Source organism: Hydractinia symbiolongicarpus, chromosome 5 (genome assembly GCF_029227915.1).
Source record: "Hydractinia symbiolongicarpus strain clone_291-10 chromosome 5, HSymV2.1, whole genome shotgun sequence".
NCBI classification, from domain to species: Eukaryota; Metazoa; Cnidaria; class Hydrozoa; order Anthoathecata; family Hydractiniidae; genus Hydractinia; species Hydractinia symbiolongicarpus.
In genome coordinates, this window is record NC_079879.1 from 18,229,965 (window position 1) to 18,248,786 (window position 18,822).

The window sequence follows — 18,822 nt, forward strand, 5'->3', positions numbered from 1 at the left end:
CTGATGGTGACACATGCGAAAACAAGTCATCCTTACCCTTGAGACGTATCTAGTGGAAACGCCTGTGTTCTTTGTGGAAACGCTAACTCAACTGGGGTGTCTCTCGTGAAAACACCTGCGTCTCGGACGCTAACTCAGCGTCTATATAATACATATAGACTATTTTACCGTAGCTGTAGAAAGCAAAACCGACTTTACAAATATAAACACATAGTCAATATTATAACACGAATTGTGTACATAATCACAGGACTAAATTATAACTATTAATGCAAATTACACCCTTCTTTTAATTTTATATAGACCAATGTCCCACAACTTGGGCACATCATTGAGGTTTACCATGTTATAACACCACTGGGTTAGCAGTTTATTTGAAAAATGAATATATTTCCGGTAAAAATCGCTAGGTCACCTTACTTTAATCTTTAATAATGGCAAAGTCTGGGATGCTACAAGACGCTAATGCAGATGCCATGTCAATTCTGCAGCTATGTGTATTAAAATCGAGACCATTTTTGATGCTAAGTCTCACAAATGCAGAGACTAATTTCCTATTCACTTATTCCCCATTTAGAAAAAACACAGCAAGAGTCAAGGTAAGTACCTTGGTATGTAAGGCATTGTGAGAATGCTTAATATAGCTTTGAGGTTTCACTTAAGAGCTTAGTTGGTTTCTCCAATAACCTATTCCAGCCTGATTCCTAATTTTTACTCGCTCATAAAAATATGTAGCTGGGCATTGTGAACGGATTATAAATGCACACTTCAATCAACTAACAGTTGACTTTCAGTGTGAAAAGTTCGCCAAGTCTCTCCATAAACTGATTGCAAACGCAACTATGCAGGAGAATGATTGCAACAAAATCTATAGCAATTTAAGGAAGTGAGTGCGAAAGAGAAGTAATAAGGCTAGCCCCATTCTGTATTTATATACAAACAACAGGGCTGAGAACCACACAAGACCAATCCCACCAACATACAAAACTAGAGGAACATTAGGAATAGCATAAAGGGAGAGATTACAGAATCTATTTTTGCAGTTCGATAAATTTGTCTATAGCTTATAGGGTTTCAAAATTTGTACAACAAACAAAATTACCCAACATGAATCAAAATAAAATTAACAATATCAGGCTGTAAAATTTTAGTGTGCGTGAGTTTCCTGATGCTACACAGGCTGCAGTACAAATATTTTTAAAAATAGAAATGTTTTAACGATTACAAAGTAGAAAACAACACAAAATACGGAAATTGCAAGTGTGTTTAGCACCTTACGGATCGTCAACATAACTCCTAAAGTCGGTTTTCCATTGGAGTTTTTTTTCCGCGCGTCTTTTTTTTACTGAGCATGCGAATTTGAGAAAAACTAAATGCTTGCTGAGTCAAAACAAAAGTTCATCCCTGGTTTTTTGTTCTCGACACAAAAGCACAGAATCTAATTGGCGGAAAATTCGCAATTCAGTTAGGACTATTGAGCACATTTCTAGAAGTAAACAATATAATACCCACACCGACATGAACAAATGGGACAGGAAAGTTTAAATGCGAACAAATAAAATTGCATATTGATGAGACGATTAACCCGGTTGCTCAAAAACCGGCAGAACCCGAAAGAAAGGAAACATGCTACAAAAGCGTTTGACCTTTTTCTCTTCTAAATACTTTGTATCCTTAGGATTATTTAGTTTATGTATTTTTTCACATGTTAAGATAAATATATCGTCACGTTTTCTAGCTATGTATATAAATCTTAAACAAACTAATTTTGAGATTTTGGCCACAAACGTATATTTAAAAGTGACTTTCTCTGACTTTTTAACTGGGGGAATACGGACAGGTGTTAAAAAGTGCCTGTGATAAGGTTGTCCATTTGCTCTGACTTGTTAACTGGGGGAATACGGGCAGGCGTTAAAGTCCGTGCCCGTGTTAAGGTTGGTTGCATTCTCGCCCCCAGAGCTCTTTGAGATAAAATCGAAAGTAAGAGCTCTGGGGAGGAGAATGGGTTGGTTGTCCATTTTCTCTGACTTTTTAACCAGGAAAGTACAGGCAGGTGCCTGTGATAAGGTTGTTTGTCCACTTTGAAAAATTTTCGTCAGTCAAAATTTTCGTCAATCCAAAAAATTTCGTCACTTTTAAAGGACGAATTTTTCATCGATTTAGGATGTTAGAACTAACCAAATAACCCAGTCCAATGTCCACTTTTGAACATTGACAAGTACAAAGTGTGTGTGTGTGTCTAATATGAAAAAAGCGTAAGCCTGCAAGTACCATATTTAAAATTTGACAGTTTTCCAATATATCGAACAAGATTGTAGTCGTTTGACAGTGGAAAAATCTACGGGAATTCGTAAGTCGTAACAAAGTAGGTAAAAAATATCGCATCTGCTATATAGTTCGTGAATTTTCCGTGCGTCCTGTCACACGGCCCTGCATTCGCAAAACAGACATAGAGACAAATACAGGTATTGATATAAGATAGCCTATTGTAAAGTTTTGAGCATAATATTTAAATAAGCAAAAAAAAACCTATTCTCGTGGTAAAAACTATTAAATCCTAACATTGTCAATAAAATCATTAAAAAATACAATACTATTATTTACACATATTATTAGCAAAACTAATATACATACTGGGTTAAAGCATAAGAAGGACAAAATGCTCAACTATAATTCAAGCTATTGGAATTGGACAAGTTATAACAAAAATGTAAAATTATGATCACCGCTCTGTCACAATGTTAGCCGTGCTGTAGTCATCACAGGGGCAATACAGGCAAAAGATATATTTGCTAAAGGTCTTAGGGGCTTTCTACATTAATTTCTTCAGCCGAAAATCTGAACATTTTAAAAGTTCTACATTATAACCTTTACATAATTTAATTCAAATTCTCTGTAAATGCAACAAGACGTATGATATACGCAAACAACCTCGCGAATAAAGTTTACAAAAAGCTGTCTATCAAATTGGGATTGTTGTTACGAAGTTAGACACGACATATTTTACTATTCAGATACGCAATAATATTTGTTACACACTTATTTTTCAAAATTGATTTGTGAGACCTTCCTGAACGGAAAATTCCTCGAACTTTTAATTTTCGATGGGTCCGTCTTGGGTGAACCGACTGACAGGAAGAAGAAAGACCACAAACCCACAAACCCCAAAATTTGCGAAATTCATTAATTCTGTTAATTCTGCCTACATTCACTTTTAAAAAGTTTGGTGGAAACACCTTTATTTACTAGTTAGTTAAACAAGTGTTTTGAACACTTGTCTTATCTTTTTAAAAAAGAAAAAAGAAAAAAAAAGTAAAAATAGTTACCAAGATGAGATTCGAACACACGACGACTCCCGTGTCGGTGCTCAGAGAGGCAAAAATTTCCATTCTTGTAGGACACATTTGCGTTTTAATACAAGCTCACGAGCTTGTAATTATCGTTTCCTCGCATACAATCAGAAGCTGTCTTTTTGGGTACATTTTCATACATTTTGTAGTGAAACTCTGTAACAATTTACATATAGCTCTTTACATATACATTTCTGTAAAATATAACCCACCTTAGCTCAAAATACTAACATATATATACTCCTGGCAATTTTACTACCCATTTCAATTTATTAACACCTTCCTACAACTATTTTAAAACATTTAAAAAAATCCACCCACCCACCCTTATTGGAAGCCTCCCATATCCACATTGAGAAGAATTTTCGGTAAAATTAAAAAAAGAAAAGAAAATACAATATTTTTATTCCAACAAGTCTCAAAAGCCCTCATAAGAAAAAGATATTGATAGCTAAAATACTAAACATATTATACAATTTATAAGCATCCTATTTTTTAGGTCAGGTCTAAGGTTTCTAAGGAGACTCAAGTTGCGCCTGGTTGCTCAACACCTCATTTTTTACTGACAAAGTACTGGCATTGTCAACCTTACCCTATTCTCTTGTATCGTGCTCATGAGTAGTGAACTCAAAACACACACAAATTGTCATAGTGAACTACTACCGCTGTTTAAACATTGGTGTATGTTCCTTCTAAAATGAATTTTGCTAAAATCCAACTAGGTTGGTTGCAATGGTGAGGAATACATGTACAACCGACACTTATAAAAGACATGTACAACCGACACTTATAAAACACGTGTACAACCGACACTTATAAAACACGTGTACAACCGACACTTATAAAACACGTGTACAACCGACACTTATAAAACACGTGTACAACCGACACTTATAAATCACGTGTACAACCGACACTTATAAAAGACATGTACAACCGACACTTAAAAAAAGATGTACAACCGACACTTATAAAAGACATGTACAACCGACACTTATAAAAGACATGTACAACCGACACTTATAAAAGACATGTACAACCGACACTTATAAAACACGTGTACAACCGACACTTATAAAAGAAATGTACCACCGACACTTATAAAACACGTGTACAACCGACACTTATAAAAGACATGTACAACTGACACTTATAAAACACATGTACAACCGACACTTATAAAACACATGTACAACTGACACTTATAAAACACATGTACAACCGACACTTATAAAACACGTGTACAACCGACACTTATAAAAGAAATGTACAACCGACACTTATAAAAGAAATGTACAACCGACACTTATAAAAGAAATGTACCACCGACACTTATAAAACACGTGTACAACCGACACTTATAAAAGACATGTACAACTGACACTTATAAAACACATGTACAACCGACACTTATAAAACACATGTACAACTGACACTTATAAAACACATGTACAACCGACACTTATAAAAGACATGTACAACTGACACTTATAAAACACATGTACAACCGACACTTATAAAACACATGTACAACTTTATTGTAACAAAACTTAAAAAAACAAGAAATGAAACATATACACAAAAAAAATTACATAAACTAAATAGAAACTAAAAGAGTGGCGTGAAGATAGACAATAGTCTTTGTTAAAGATTTCCTGGTGATGCCCTAAAAGCTGAAACCGGAAGTCGTACCAAATTTCTAAATGTGATAAATCCGCTGGTGGTTTACCAAAATATAGCGCAGATTTTGTAATGAATAATGAAAACAGCTACACATTAGGCTGATCTTTATGCATATCAACTTAGTCTCCACCCAAACTTAGCAACGGGTAGTTTTGCTTTATTTCTTTTAACTTGTTGTTCAATTTGGGATTTTCTCTCAAATCAAGGGTGTCTAAACTACCAAACAGTCTCTCTAATTTCTCAAGTTTTTTAGGATCAAGATTAACCTTTCTGATTACAAGCACTTTCAAGTTTCCTAATTTACCAATTTCATTCCAACCAGTAATGCCGATCTTTCCGTTTCGGGATAAATCAAGATGCGTTAACTCTTGAAGACGACTAGCCATAAACTTTAAGTGCTTCACTCCAATATTACAATTAATCAAAAACAGACCTTTCAGTTTTGCTGTACTACTAGTAAAACCAGTATTAAGGCGTCGTAAAACATCAGGTCGTAGGTTTTTAAAGTTTTCTAACCAAACATGATCGACCTTGTTCAAATATTCCGCTACATTCCCAAGCTCCTCTTCACTGATTTTACTGTCTTGAGTTTTTATTCTGACCTCTTCAACAGGCCAATTCGCTGATAGAAACGAATTTAAAAGCGAAGTTAGGTAAATTAGTTCCATATGACTGAAAGTGAAATTAATTTTGATGGTTTGTCGTTGTAAACTATCAAGAAAGTTTATCTCAGAAATGCTAAATTCATAAGCACATAGAAGCAGACTACGAAAGAAAGCCTCGTATTTCTGTTTTTCTGCTATGTTGAGCTCTACACTGCGTATCATGATGCTATTCGAAACCAACCATTTCTTACACATGTATCCAAGAATGGTACATTCAATTGATGGTACTTTCAAGCCTAAATCAAACGAATTCACAAAAATCTCCACAATATCGGCTCGTTCTGGTGTTGCTGCTGCATGCTTGTTTTTGCGCAAAATTGCACCTTCTAAAAAGCTTAACAAACCTATGCAACCACATAAGTGAGGATTTTCGAATACTTTGAACCGTTCAATATTATGTTTTATAATATGAACAGCAGCACAGAATTCTTGATAGCTTAAATGTCGGAACTCGTAAGAATGAGACATTTCAGCGTTCTTGAAAAAAGAAACTAGACCACATTTTTCTAATGTTGTTAAAATATCTTTAGTAGCAGGTTGTTCCAGACACACTTTACCTTGTTCTAAGGCTTTATAGGCAACAGTGAAAACATCATTCAATACCGAGCGTACCTCATCGGATTTTAAGATATTTACAATCCACTTTTGGGCGTTGTTGGTTTCAATACGAAAATGGTTCTTTAAATAACAGCATAAGCCCCAGCACAATAATTCTCCACTTGAGTGAATGCGAGATACCTCATCACTATCGCAAATGAGGCACAATATCGCTAAATTAATTGGGAGGGTAACCATATTTCGCAAGTGTGTTGATTCCTGAATCATATTTTGAATGTTTTCTCTTTTCAGTGGTTCATCATTGTAAATGTTGCCAATATATTCAGCGATGTCGTCTTCATTAAGGCCTAACACCTCCACACACTCAATGTCTTCTTTTGACACGTTATTAGACTTTAAGAGCTGAAATAGTTGAGAGCAAGCTTGTGGTCTAGCTGTAACTAAGGTCTTAACGTTTCGTCCCCAATTTTTCAGTAGAAAGTTGCGCAAAGTTCTACCAAGTGAATTTTTGCAACTTTCCACTAAAATATCACTAAAACAAATAGCTTCGTCAATCCCATCCAAAATCAACAAAATTCTTTTTTCTTTAAATGCAACGAAATCAATACCGTCAAACTCGCACGGGAATCTGCTTCTCAAAAGTGCTTCAATATCACTTACTCTAGAATCATATAATTCTCTACATTTAATCAACAACACAAAATCAAAATAAGGGATTGTCTGTTTATCCCACCACAACTTTTTCTCACTCCACGACAAAGCACAGTACAAAGCAAACGTTGTCTTTCCACATCCACCTGTACCACTCAACAAGAAGTAGCTTTTGTCTGGATTGTCAAAAAGCGAATTTCCTTTGATTGAACGTTTAAACATACTAGCGGATGGGTAAGCGTTCTGTTCCCCATTCTTCTCTCTCTTTCGTAATCTTCCTCGGAAATCTTCGGAAGAGCATACAGACAGACTGATTGTAAATCCTAACCTGTCAAAACTTTTCTCATGACGCGAACCAATCCTTTCAGCGATTTCCCAATGTTTAAAGAGCTTAATATAATGGTTAGCTAAGTCATGTCTAAGCTTTAAAAGATCACCTAAAATAAAAGCAACCTTAACGAGATTACATTTTCTTACAGGGAATTCCCGTAGCTTCTTGGCATAACAAAATCTATAATTACCGGAAGCAGTTGCTTCGATATGGGATATACTATCTAACTTCTTCTTATTGTCATTACCCAAACCTTAAAAAAATAAAACATTGATAAAAATAACAAAAACAGTGACGTGTGCGAAGTCTTGCTTGCAACTCTTACCATTTATAAATTGGAAGAGAAGTGAGCCATAAGGGCCATCGAAAGTTTTACGAACCTAGCATTTCTTTCGAACTTTTAATTTATTGCAGGCCTATTAATTGAGATAAGATGGCCTTTAAATGAACTTGCATATCACAGAGGCTGATCATAATTTTATCAACTATAAAAAAAATTTACCGAGTTTTTCTGTTCATTTTAGCGAAACCACTTATAGTAATTTCGCGAATTGATCTTTCCAAATTTTCGCGAATATGGTAAAATTAATCAAATATTAAGTTACTTTGTATTGCTGTTGACGAAATAGCTTGAGGTATATTAAATATAAAAACTTACAGAGTGTCTGTTAAAATTTGTTTTACATTTTAAAGGTTTACACGGTTCTTATCCTGAAAATCTACTTATTTTTCAATTTTTTATCAATATTTTTTCCATACTTCAAGGTTCTTCGCAATAGAATCGATGTCATTTTTTCGAACACTTAGAATTAGAAACAGTATAAAAGTAGCAATTGCCTGAACCTGTAGATTAAAATAAGAATCAAACGACACAAATTTACTGAAAGAAATTTTTAAGATTATTCATTGTTAGCTACATTTCTACAGTGAAAAACTTAACACTGACGACTCTGATTATTTAGCCCTGCTACAATTTAGATTTAATGAAATAGTTACTAGCAGGTGTTGTTGGACCTCTATCAATCTATTCTAATAAAGAGGAAAAAGTACACTCTTTTAAAAACAATGCCCAAAACACAACATGGCAAAACAATTACAGCTCAAAGAACAATTTATACATTGAAAGTAACATTACAACATTAGTCACACTAAAAATCATATTAAAAGAAGTGTTTCTAATATTGTGTTGCTGGTGCTAGGTTTTTTATAATTATGTATACGTACGTAAAAACAAAAAATAGATAATAAATTTAAAACAGTTAGTCTTTAAAATTATATTTGAATTTAAAAGAGAATACAATTTCATGAAACACAAAGGTTTTGAGTCAGAAAAAAATGCAATTTCAAGGTTATCAAAGTAACCTTGTTTTATTTTAAAGTTTTCAAGGTTTGACATACACCCTGAAAATTTTCGGGAAAAGACAATAGATTTTAGACGTTTTTGTTCCTTTAGGATGTCTTTCTGTTTATAATTTAGGACGACGTAAAATAGATGTTTTTTGTGATTTCCTTGTTAAAAAAAAACTTTTTTCGTGTAGACAAAAAGGGACTAATAGACAAAGTCCGTTTAAAGACCTCTGGTCTAAGAGATTCATTATCTTTTAAAATGTATTAGCAAAATATATGAAATCATAAGATAATAAGTATTTACGTTTAGTCTGCTATCTTAAAAACACAGTGTCCATAAAACACCTCCGACGCATGAACTTTGGGACAGATATTCATTCTGGCGTCCATTTTGTCCAAAATTATGAAGTGTCCGAAAATACATACTTCTTTTGTTGTAAAAATATTCGGCACAAGAAAAAAAGGCTTAAGTAACATAACATACCAAATTCCATTTCAATTTTCTCCATTTCAACTTTCTCCTCCAAAACATTTAAAACGTTTTTAAGTCGATTCCATCTGTGAATTTCTTTGGGAGTGACTTGTGTCCATTCTTTGAATACCCGCTGTAACTTTGATCTAGGCTCTTCGTTCTCAATCTTTTTAACGACGGAATATTCTACTAAAAAATGAGCAATTATTCTCCATTTGTCCTCCAAACGATTGGATACCGTCTGAAAAATCTTTCCTTCTTGCGGTGTTTCCTTGTATGATTCTTCTATAAAGATATAGTATATATATATATTACAGCAAGAAAATTTATTGGATGATTGAAGTTATTTTTAAAACGACGCCCATTATATATTGACAGCGCAACTTCTGAGTTGCACTCTTCATGGAAAACTGAACCAGCAAAAAGAATATTTGCTTTCATTAGTTTGCATTAACCTTATTACACGTTAATTAACGCACCGTTAATTAATGTAACTTTCTTCTACGTTGATTGATGTGTCGCGTTAAAGAAAAAACGTTAATTTCATCCAACCTTAAAATTTTTTATTAAATTTTTCTAAAATTGGCTATATTAAAACTTTCAAAAATGCTTAAAATTGCCTCTCGGGAAATATATACCAGGCTTATAAAAAAAAACAATTGATAATTTTTTACTTTTTGATTTAATCGTCTGGTATTATATTATACTCATTTCTACGTAAATACTATGCGAAGTGAAAAAAAACATTCAAATACATTGTGTACAATCATTTGGGTGTCAGACATCCATCAAGGAAGATGTTGCTTTTAAACTATTTCCCCAAATCTCTAACAAGGCATGATTTAAGCCTTTTTCAATGGTGTGAGTGAATAAAAGACAACTTGCCAAACAAAACATCTACAAGTGAATTGGAAAATGTTCAAGAGACTTTGAAAGTTATCGAACAATGAACGCAAATAAATAGAACGGCGTACACAGAGAAAACCAAGCAAGAAATCACCAAGTATGCTACAATTGCAAGAGCGACAGCCGCTGTAAAAATATTCAAAGGAAAGTTTTCTCATTTGACGGAGAGCACCGTACCACCGTGGGGACCTACAAAAAATGTATCTAATGTAACAGAAGAAGGCGAAGACAGATTAAGTCGAACCAAAGATTAGAAAAACCAGAGATTGATCTTTGCTTTAAAATCGATGCTAAGTTACGTTCCAGGGATGTAAGTCTACGATTAGCTGCCGCTGGCATCAATATTCACGTGGTAGCTGGTGTCTGGAACGCGTTGATCTGCGCAAATCCAGAAAGGTTTGGCAAATATTTGGACTTAACTTGGAAGTAAAACGATCATTTACTCGTTCGCTGTACCAAAGGATGAATTTCTTTACGCCGTTACAACCTCCAGGCCAGTAATCAAAACATCGCTTTGGGACAAGGTTAGAACACGATTCCTCTACCAGACCACTGAGAAAGTTCTTAAGCACAGTATTTCGAATGAACTGATCATCAATGCTGACCAAACACCTTCGAAATTTTTCGCTACTGAGAATTTTACAATGGCCGCGAAAGGTGAGAAGCATATATCTCGTGCTGGTTCAAACGATAAGATAGCAATAACGGTAACACCTTGTGAGTCACTAGATGGTCATATTCTTCCTCTGCCGGTGTAAATTACTTCCAAGTAATTTACACCGGCATATTTAAGGCCCAATCCACTCATAAAGTAATGGATATTCTATCTGATTACGGTATAGAATCAGTCATAAGGAAAGACACATTTGCTGCAACTGTTGTATCTAACGACCAACGCATCTTTCAAGGAGTACGAAAACAAATCCTTCAGTAATTATTTCGCATCTTGTATCGTTGAGACTCTAAAAGTCAACCCTGATGTTGTGAGGCATGTACAGTATATAGAATTGGTGCATGTCATTCGGTGTCCTAATGGTAAAATGCGGATAATCGATCTTTTTAGGACCTCGAATGTGCCTGAGCCAGAGCTGCCTGGATAGCCAATGAATTACCTTCTTTTTGGATAGACCGCTCTCCTTCGTAAGGAGTTTGATAGCTTTCCGTCCGACACACAGATATTCTGGAGTATAGTAGATATTGCTCAGCCCTTCCGCCTCTTCTTCGGTAACAACATGCGTTTTTGACATGCCTTTATTATATACATGTTAAAAACGTTCCTATAGGTATTTATATACCTCGAACCCCAATAGGGATAAGGAGCCAAGGACGAATGTGAGTTCTCCGTCCTGCTGTTGCTTCGAGGGTACATAAAAGTCCTTCAACTGAGGAGCATTTTTTCCCGATGCGATGAAGTATTGGTACATATCGTTGTCCAATCCCCTTAGGCTTTTTCCTGCTTTTATTTGCAGTTCGCGTTGCTCGTTGAACCAGTCCAATTTAGCCTGCCTTTTACGTATCCACTCCGCCTGGGCCGCATTTAGCTTTTCCATGGCCCCGTCATGTCTTTTCCTCTCCGCCTCCCCGTGTCCTGAGAGCTTGCTAAATATAAAATTCGTACCGCTGAATGCTAGGGCGTTTATTGCAGCGCCTGCCACGATAACGGCTATAGTTGCCATGCCTCTTTATTTCTTCAGTATTCCACAGAATGGAACCTACCGTCCAGGACATTCAGCTGCTCATCCTGTAAGAGGTAGACGTAAGCCATAAAATCTCCGGTTCCGTCTGCTTTCTTTGTGATATGTAGGGTAATCCCCTCGGACAGACGTTGTAGGGGCCTTTCACTACCATGTGGGGTATGATCGGGAGACGCCCTGAAGTCGATGAAGAGCGCTTACCGTTCGTTAAAGAATTGCCCAATCTTGACGTTCGAGTCGTGACTACCAAAGAGGTTCACAATCTGTTTAAGATGGTCCTTGGTAAGCATCGCGTGAGAGTACAACTCAATGGGCTCTCCCTTGACAGTGACGCTAATCTTCTCAATTTTGGGGTTATAGAAGACCTCGTTAACGCCGGCGTAAGCTTTCACTTTTCCAGGGTCTATGAAGAGTAGCAAGATACCCTTAAATGACTTTGAAGGGGGTATCAATTTGTAAATTGTATGAGGTGTCTGCCTTTTTCATAAGGATAACCTTGCTACGGAGTATGCGTTCGTATGGCAGGGCCAATCTCGCATACCTTGACATCATACTGCTCGCGAGACCTTCGTGAGTGATCTTGTTAAATTCAAGCTTAATGTTGTTTATTTTATAGGTGGCATCAGCCGCCTTGGCTGCCGTGGACTCCGAGGCTGCTATCCCGGCATCCTTGATGACGTCACCATAAGCCGCAAAATTGATAACGAATTGTCGTATAATCCCGCTGCATAAAAGGGTAGGTCCCTAGTCAGTTCAAACATTTTTCCAAAGGGTATACAGAACGTACTACCATACGCGGCAACAATTGCCTTTTCTTTATCGGTACCTACATGATCACTAGCTTTGACCTGCGGGGCCCTGATGGTCCCGTCGTTGGGGTTAATGCCTTCGAGGATGAGGTTGTTGTCCCTATCAAATTTTGGCAGCCAGAGGTCTTGATATACGGCTAGTATATTAAAATCCGATATATTCTGAAGTTCGTTACCATTCAAGGTGATACGTAGGTTTCGCACCAGGCTTTTGCCAATGTTACTAACAATGGTACGTTTTGTATTGGTCCTCGTCAGCGTCAAATCAAATATGAGTTTGATGGACCCTGGAAAGATGACATCATTCCCAGACATATTAGGCATATCAACGTACAGGCCCTCGTTCTGGTTGATGGTTGAAGGTATATGACTTATCTAGACCCTTTGTTTTCAGCCTTTGATAGCAAAGAGTTGCTTCATCTCTGCATATGGGTCTAGCGTCGTTCCAAATGCACTCATATTTATTATATAGGGAAATTTTAAATAAAAGAATGCCGAATAATCCAGAATTTGTACCTGACATTGATATTAATGATGATGAGCAGGATGGGGGCCATCCAGATAAACCTGATGATACCATGTCAAAACTCCCTGTAACGCCAAAACTCCCCGGAACGTCGGGGCCTTCAACAGAACAACAGCATGGGGATCTTCCAGGGCAGAGGCAAAAACTATTAAAATCAAAGATTGATGGCCTTTACAATCGTCTTACAGAAAAATTAGGGTTACAGCCTAATGCGAGAATGTATGATGCGTTCAAGGAGGACAAGGGGAATCAAATAATTGGTAAGAAGATAGTGAAGGGTAAGAAAACCTTCAAGGAAATAGTGGTTACAAATCAAGATGGTAGCCTAAAAACCGTTGGCCAAATACAAACGCACCTGGGTAGTAATCGCGTGCAAGCCCTAGGGTTTGTCGACTATGTTACACCTAACAAGAGTGGTAAATTTAGGGCCCAGAACCTTCTGAAAAGGTATAATAAAATAGAGGAGGAGGCCGAGGCTGAACATATTCAGATGGAATCGTTGGAGGAGATCGATGAATTTGTAGATGCAACGGAGAGCCTTATACAAGACACTTCGTTTGTCGGGCCTGATGAAGGTGGCATCACCCCACGTGAAAGAAAGGGACTTGACCTAGAGCTTCAGACGTTAAGGGGTAACTTGAAAAGCCTGAAAATAAGATGATCCTATGCGACAGCGAGATTAACAAGGCAGAGGGCAGGGGAAAGAACTTGAGAAGCAGAAGGTTGGGGCGGACGAAGGGCAGCAGGCTAACCTTGAGAAGGAGATAGAAAAGGCAAAGAAAGAGATTAAGGATCTGAACGATAAAAAGAAGGCCATAGGGGAAGCACATGGTATACTATCCACTGACAAATACCCCCAGCTGAGGCACATTAAGGACACGCTCTTGAAAATCGCTGGAGATAACACAACCCTGCTTGAGAAGCTTCGTATACTCTTCAGGGAACAGGGGATAACCATAGCGAGTATCGTCTCTGCTTTTGGTCTATTGATAAGCACCATTGTACTCTCTGTTACAGGGGGAAGCGCCGAGGGTGCTGTAGGAGGAAGTGCCGCATCGGATGGTGAAAAAGGCTTTGTGGAGAAGCAACTGGAAAGGCTTGGAAATTTTCTGAAATACCTAGCAGACAAGGCAGGTGTTGCGTTACCTGGGATTATCGGTGCAGTAGTCTCGTTCTTCCTGAGGGTAGCGTCAACCATCGTGGAATATGCGGCAAAACATCTGTACATGGCCGTCGCGGAGCTGCCGGGCTTGTCGTGCTATACGTGAAATGGGCCTATTTCAACCAAATATAGGCAAGGATGATACCTACTCCTATGGTGATTAATGTGGCCTTGGTATCCTCGTGTTGATTTTGTGGGGGTATGGTCTGTTTTGGAGGTGTGGGCCGCATGGCCTGTATGGTATGATCGGAAGTATGTATGGGAGGTGTAATAGGTGTGGTATGCTTAGGAGGTATAGGGGGTGTAGTATATATAGGTGGTTTGATAGTATGCTTGGGTGGCGTAGTATGCTTTGGAGGTAGGGTATGCCTAGGGGGCGTAGTATGCCCTATAATAGGCTTGCTATTTAAATCAAGCCGGATACCAATGATTGCATTTGTGGGCGCTATTAAAATATTGTTGCTGTACCCTACGATTTTTCCTATTTGCAACTTCATATCGAATGGTAACATGTATACGCCATGCATGACGGCAAAGTTCACTGGGGTCCGGGCATATTGAAGTACTTTTTTGAATTCGGTGATGTCATGGTTGACATTCTCCTGACGTTCTACCATAGCCTCAAATTTCTGTACTAGAATTTGCCTTGCTGTGTAGTTGTCCGCACCGGTCCCTAGAAGGGATGCTTTGGCACCTGCCTGAGACCCCAGCAATAGAACCACGTAAACCTGGATGCTCTTGCTTAACTTGGTCAATCCTTCGGAAGTAAGGCCTTGGCTTGTTGGCATGATAAATTTAGCCCAATCCCCATCAACCTGCGGCCACCATCTACCATTCGTCAATGACTACATAACAGCCTTGAATTAGTACAAAGCGTTAGGGTCTGCACCATATTCGCGGCATACTTGCGCATACCTGGAGGTGAAGTAGGAATTTTTTTACTGTTCAAACAAATCGTCAAAAGGCATGGGTACCTTCATTCTTGCCAGAATACGACGCATATGGTATGTGAAATTTGAAGATTGAGTTTATGAGGCTTGGCACATATGCCTAGGGCCGTCGTTGCGCAGTGCGTGGCAAAATTAACCTGAATATTCCAGAAGTCCAATGCCTGCCCTGCCCACCCCCAGTTGAACGGGGTCATCAAGGTAGGTTGTTGGAACTTTTATGGCATACTTGGTAAACTCGGGGAATACTACAGAGATATGGGACTCCGTACTCACATACAGGTCCTGGTGCTCAAAATTTGTAACACCAAGTGGCCATACAAGAAAGGGAATGAAAAAACTCTATATAACCGACATCGATAAGCCCCCCATTTTTGAGGATTATCTGGACGGCTGACTTATATAGCAACAACGATATCACTATACGTAAAATGGGACCTGACCAGAGGGTGACCCGGATCGAGATATGAGCGGGTTGTACAAAATCAAGGATATTGCGACTATTGTTAATAGCCGAGCAGAGGGTAAAATAAACTTGTTTGTTTTGAAAAATGCCTACTGTAGACTCAGCGTTGGTGACGGGTATACGGTGGTGATTGATAGGCAATTGCAAGAGCTTTTGGGTCTACCCTATGACCCCGCAAAAAGTATTACACGAAGCGTGACTATGATGCTATATATAGAACCGATATTTATTACAAATTAAGACTTATTTGTCCACAATTGGATGAAGACGACTGCCTTTTAAATGGCAAAAAATCGAAGGTTCTGGCCCTACTTTCTACCAAGGAGTTAAACGCCTGGGGGGATATGTTAACCTGGACCTTTGACAGTCCTGTATACCTTCCACTGAAGGTGTCCACTGACCGTCTGGAGTTTATGCTAACTGACGTCTACAATTATGAGAAGAAAGTCACGTTCTTTAACATAACCATGTGCATTCTGTTAGAATAATAAATAAGCAATATCAGCAAACTTTATCCGAGTTTGCCGAGTGCACCTGCGAAACGCTCTGATCAGGATGAGGGACAGGTCTTCAGACTCAAGAAGATCGAAGAAATTTAACAATATTAAGGGATGAAATAAAGGAGCGTAATAGACTTGGCAAAAAGTTTAGAATGCATAATACATGGGTACGTTTCTGTGACCATGGACTGCTTGGCGTAAGTGTTATTACATCAGGGCTTGGGATTGGAGCTATGGTCTCAGGTTTGGGGGCTTCCCTAGCCTATGCCATGGGAGGACTCGCGATTGCCGCCGGAATTGGTCAGGCTGGTCTCCGGAACGCCTCCAAACGGTTGCGTGTTAAGTCCAAAAAACATGATAGCATAAGGCTACTCGCAGAGGCGAAATTAAACTCTATTGTAGACCTAATCAGCAAGGCAATGGAAAACGGCGTTATCAGTGACCATGAGTATAGCCTAATTAGCCGTGAAAAAGAAAGATACAGCTGTTGAAGGAGCAAATGCGGCAGCGCTTTAACAGGATCGTAAATGCCATCAATGAACAGGATAGAGCCCAGCGAGTTGCCAAGGGCAGAGAGGAAGGGAAAGACAAAATTTTAAAAAAACTACCATCTGTACACTATGCAAACACTATGTAGAGTCTCCACCTGAATATAGGCCTTAATTTGTATTATATTTTATAGGGTCATACAGAGCCCATAAAATATATGGTTTTTTAATCCTCACATAACAGCTATTCCTTTTTAAAGTCCTTGTACCTACATTCGGTAATATGCACCTGTGGATAGTGGTTTTTACCTTGTACATATACCGATGAACTAGCTAGAATAGCGCTGGCTTGGCAGGGTTCATCATACGGTACCGGCATGCCGTAGAATTTGGTCGTGATTGTGTCCTTGTAGTATTTGAGTTTAGCATTGATGTAACGTTCTTTTTTCACAGGCTCTGTCGTCAACTGCTCAGATATCAACTCCCCGATTTTGTTCCAGATTTGACGATATTTCGCGATCCAATCGGGGTACTCCTCGAAATCAAGGCTCATTGCCAGTGCCGCATTTGCATTATACTTAGTAACTCCATTTGGGGACCAGATTTTAGGCGTTTTTACCCTAAGGGCTCCCACAAAGTCCCGTGTATGGTACCCCACGATATATCGTTTGTCCTTGCCCCCATTGGCAGGCATGGGATCTGATACCGTCAGGTAGTCTACATTAATATCATCGATATCCGTGAAGGTAGAAGCAAAATTATAGAATAATTTAGATTTAACAAGCTCGTTCTCAGATTAAAGCATCTTCTTTATTGTATATTTCGAACGACTTCAGAGAATTACATGTCATGGTACATACGCAAACACCCCCGTTATATGTTATATATTCATGGTAACAGTACCAGCACAAAATTTTACCACTTACAATAAACCTACGTCCACAGGTGCATTTGTCGTATGCATCGAGTACCCTTTCGCATTCGTTACATTTTTCCATTTTTATTTATCACAGTTACAGGGACTATCATATTCTAGGTCATTAAGGCGGTCTTGTAGGTCTTAAATTCTCTGTTTATTATACTTCTTTTTTTCCTCCTCTTGTACACACGCTAGGGTTACAAGTGGTAGAGATAGACCAATAGCAGTAAGGAAGGTCATGAATAACATACTTTTCAAACTATATTGACAGTTGACGCACATTTATTATATCTTACAACCACGTTGTAAGATATTTCAAACCAACCCCAAAAATTCCTCTTGCGTCAGGTCACCCCCAAATCTTTCGAGGCCTCTCCAATCCGGTGCAGACCCTCCTTTATAGCACCTTTTTAACAACCACACCAACATTTTGTACGCGCTGTCATACAACTTTCGCTCTTCCACGTAGGACAGGCAGCATGCATCCCCACAAAAGTAGCTCTTGTATATTTACTCACCACCATCCCTCATATGGGCAGCCATGTTTTCCATCACATGAAAAAAGCCGGATTTCGCTATATGTTTTGTACTCACCTGAGGTGGGTTGTATCTCATGGGGCACCTGACGCCTATGTTACCATCGCACAGTTCTACGGAGCACCAGTAACAGAGTACCATTTTATATACATTCCAGCAAGGTCCGAAGATTTACACACATTTGAGCATCCAGGGATTTTGTTCAACAGCTTTGTTGCACATGTCCTGCGTCTTGAAACTCATCTTTATTATAGTATTTTACAACTTTTGTTGTAAAATAACCTTGGCCTAAGCCAACCCCACAACTTTTCAAGATCTTCCTTTTCATCCTCCGAAATTCGGATGCCAGGCTAATGGAAGAAGATCCTCTTTAATCCCGGACCTTTCGGATTTCCTCTGACGGTAGGCTCTTCACCATTTAAGTTTGCTTTTCCTATTTGATAGCATGCCCTGGGTAACAAACCAATCCGGTATATATTCGAATAGGTAGGCAGACCTTTCAATAACCCCATTACACATGTCTTGGGTCTTGAACTTGTTGAGGATATACATGAGTGTCCAGGGATCCTTTTCAATAGCCTTATAACACATGTCTTGTGTCTTTAAATGGTCTGGGACAAAACCGAGCATCATAGGCTCCCCTTCTACAGCCACGCTGCACATGTCCTGCGTCTTGAAATGGTCGTATATATACTTGAACATTGGTGGATTGTGCTCAACGGCCTTGTTGCATATGTCCTGCATCTCGAATTGATCGGGCCTTATTACACATGTCTTGCGTTTTGAACTTGTTGGGGACATGCTCGAACAT

The 18,822-nt window shown here is 38.4% G+C and overlaps 1 protein-coding gene across 1 annotated transcript in view; it reads right to left on the reverse strand.

The window, feature by feature from the left end:
* Positions 1–1,788: 1,788 nt before the first annotated feature.
* The window catches only part of LOC130645069 (uncharacterized), a 65,694-nt gene continuing 48,660 nt past the window's right edge, over positions 1,789–18,822 (reverse strand). Inside the window, exons 5-7 of the mRNA XM_057450927.1 lie at positions 9,070–9,342; positions 7,429–7,491; positions 1,789–7,344 (exon numbers count right to left, since the gene is read on the reverse strand). Coding sequence (XP_057306910.1) covers positions 5,153–7,344; positions 7,429–7,491; positions 9,070–9,342 — 2,528 coding nt within the window. The 3' untranslated portion in view covers positions 1,789–5,152. The remainder of the gene's footprint in view (positions 7,345–7,428; positions 7,492–9,069; positions 9,343–18,822) is intronic.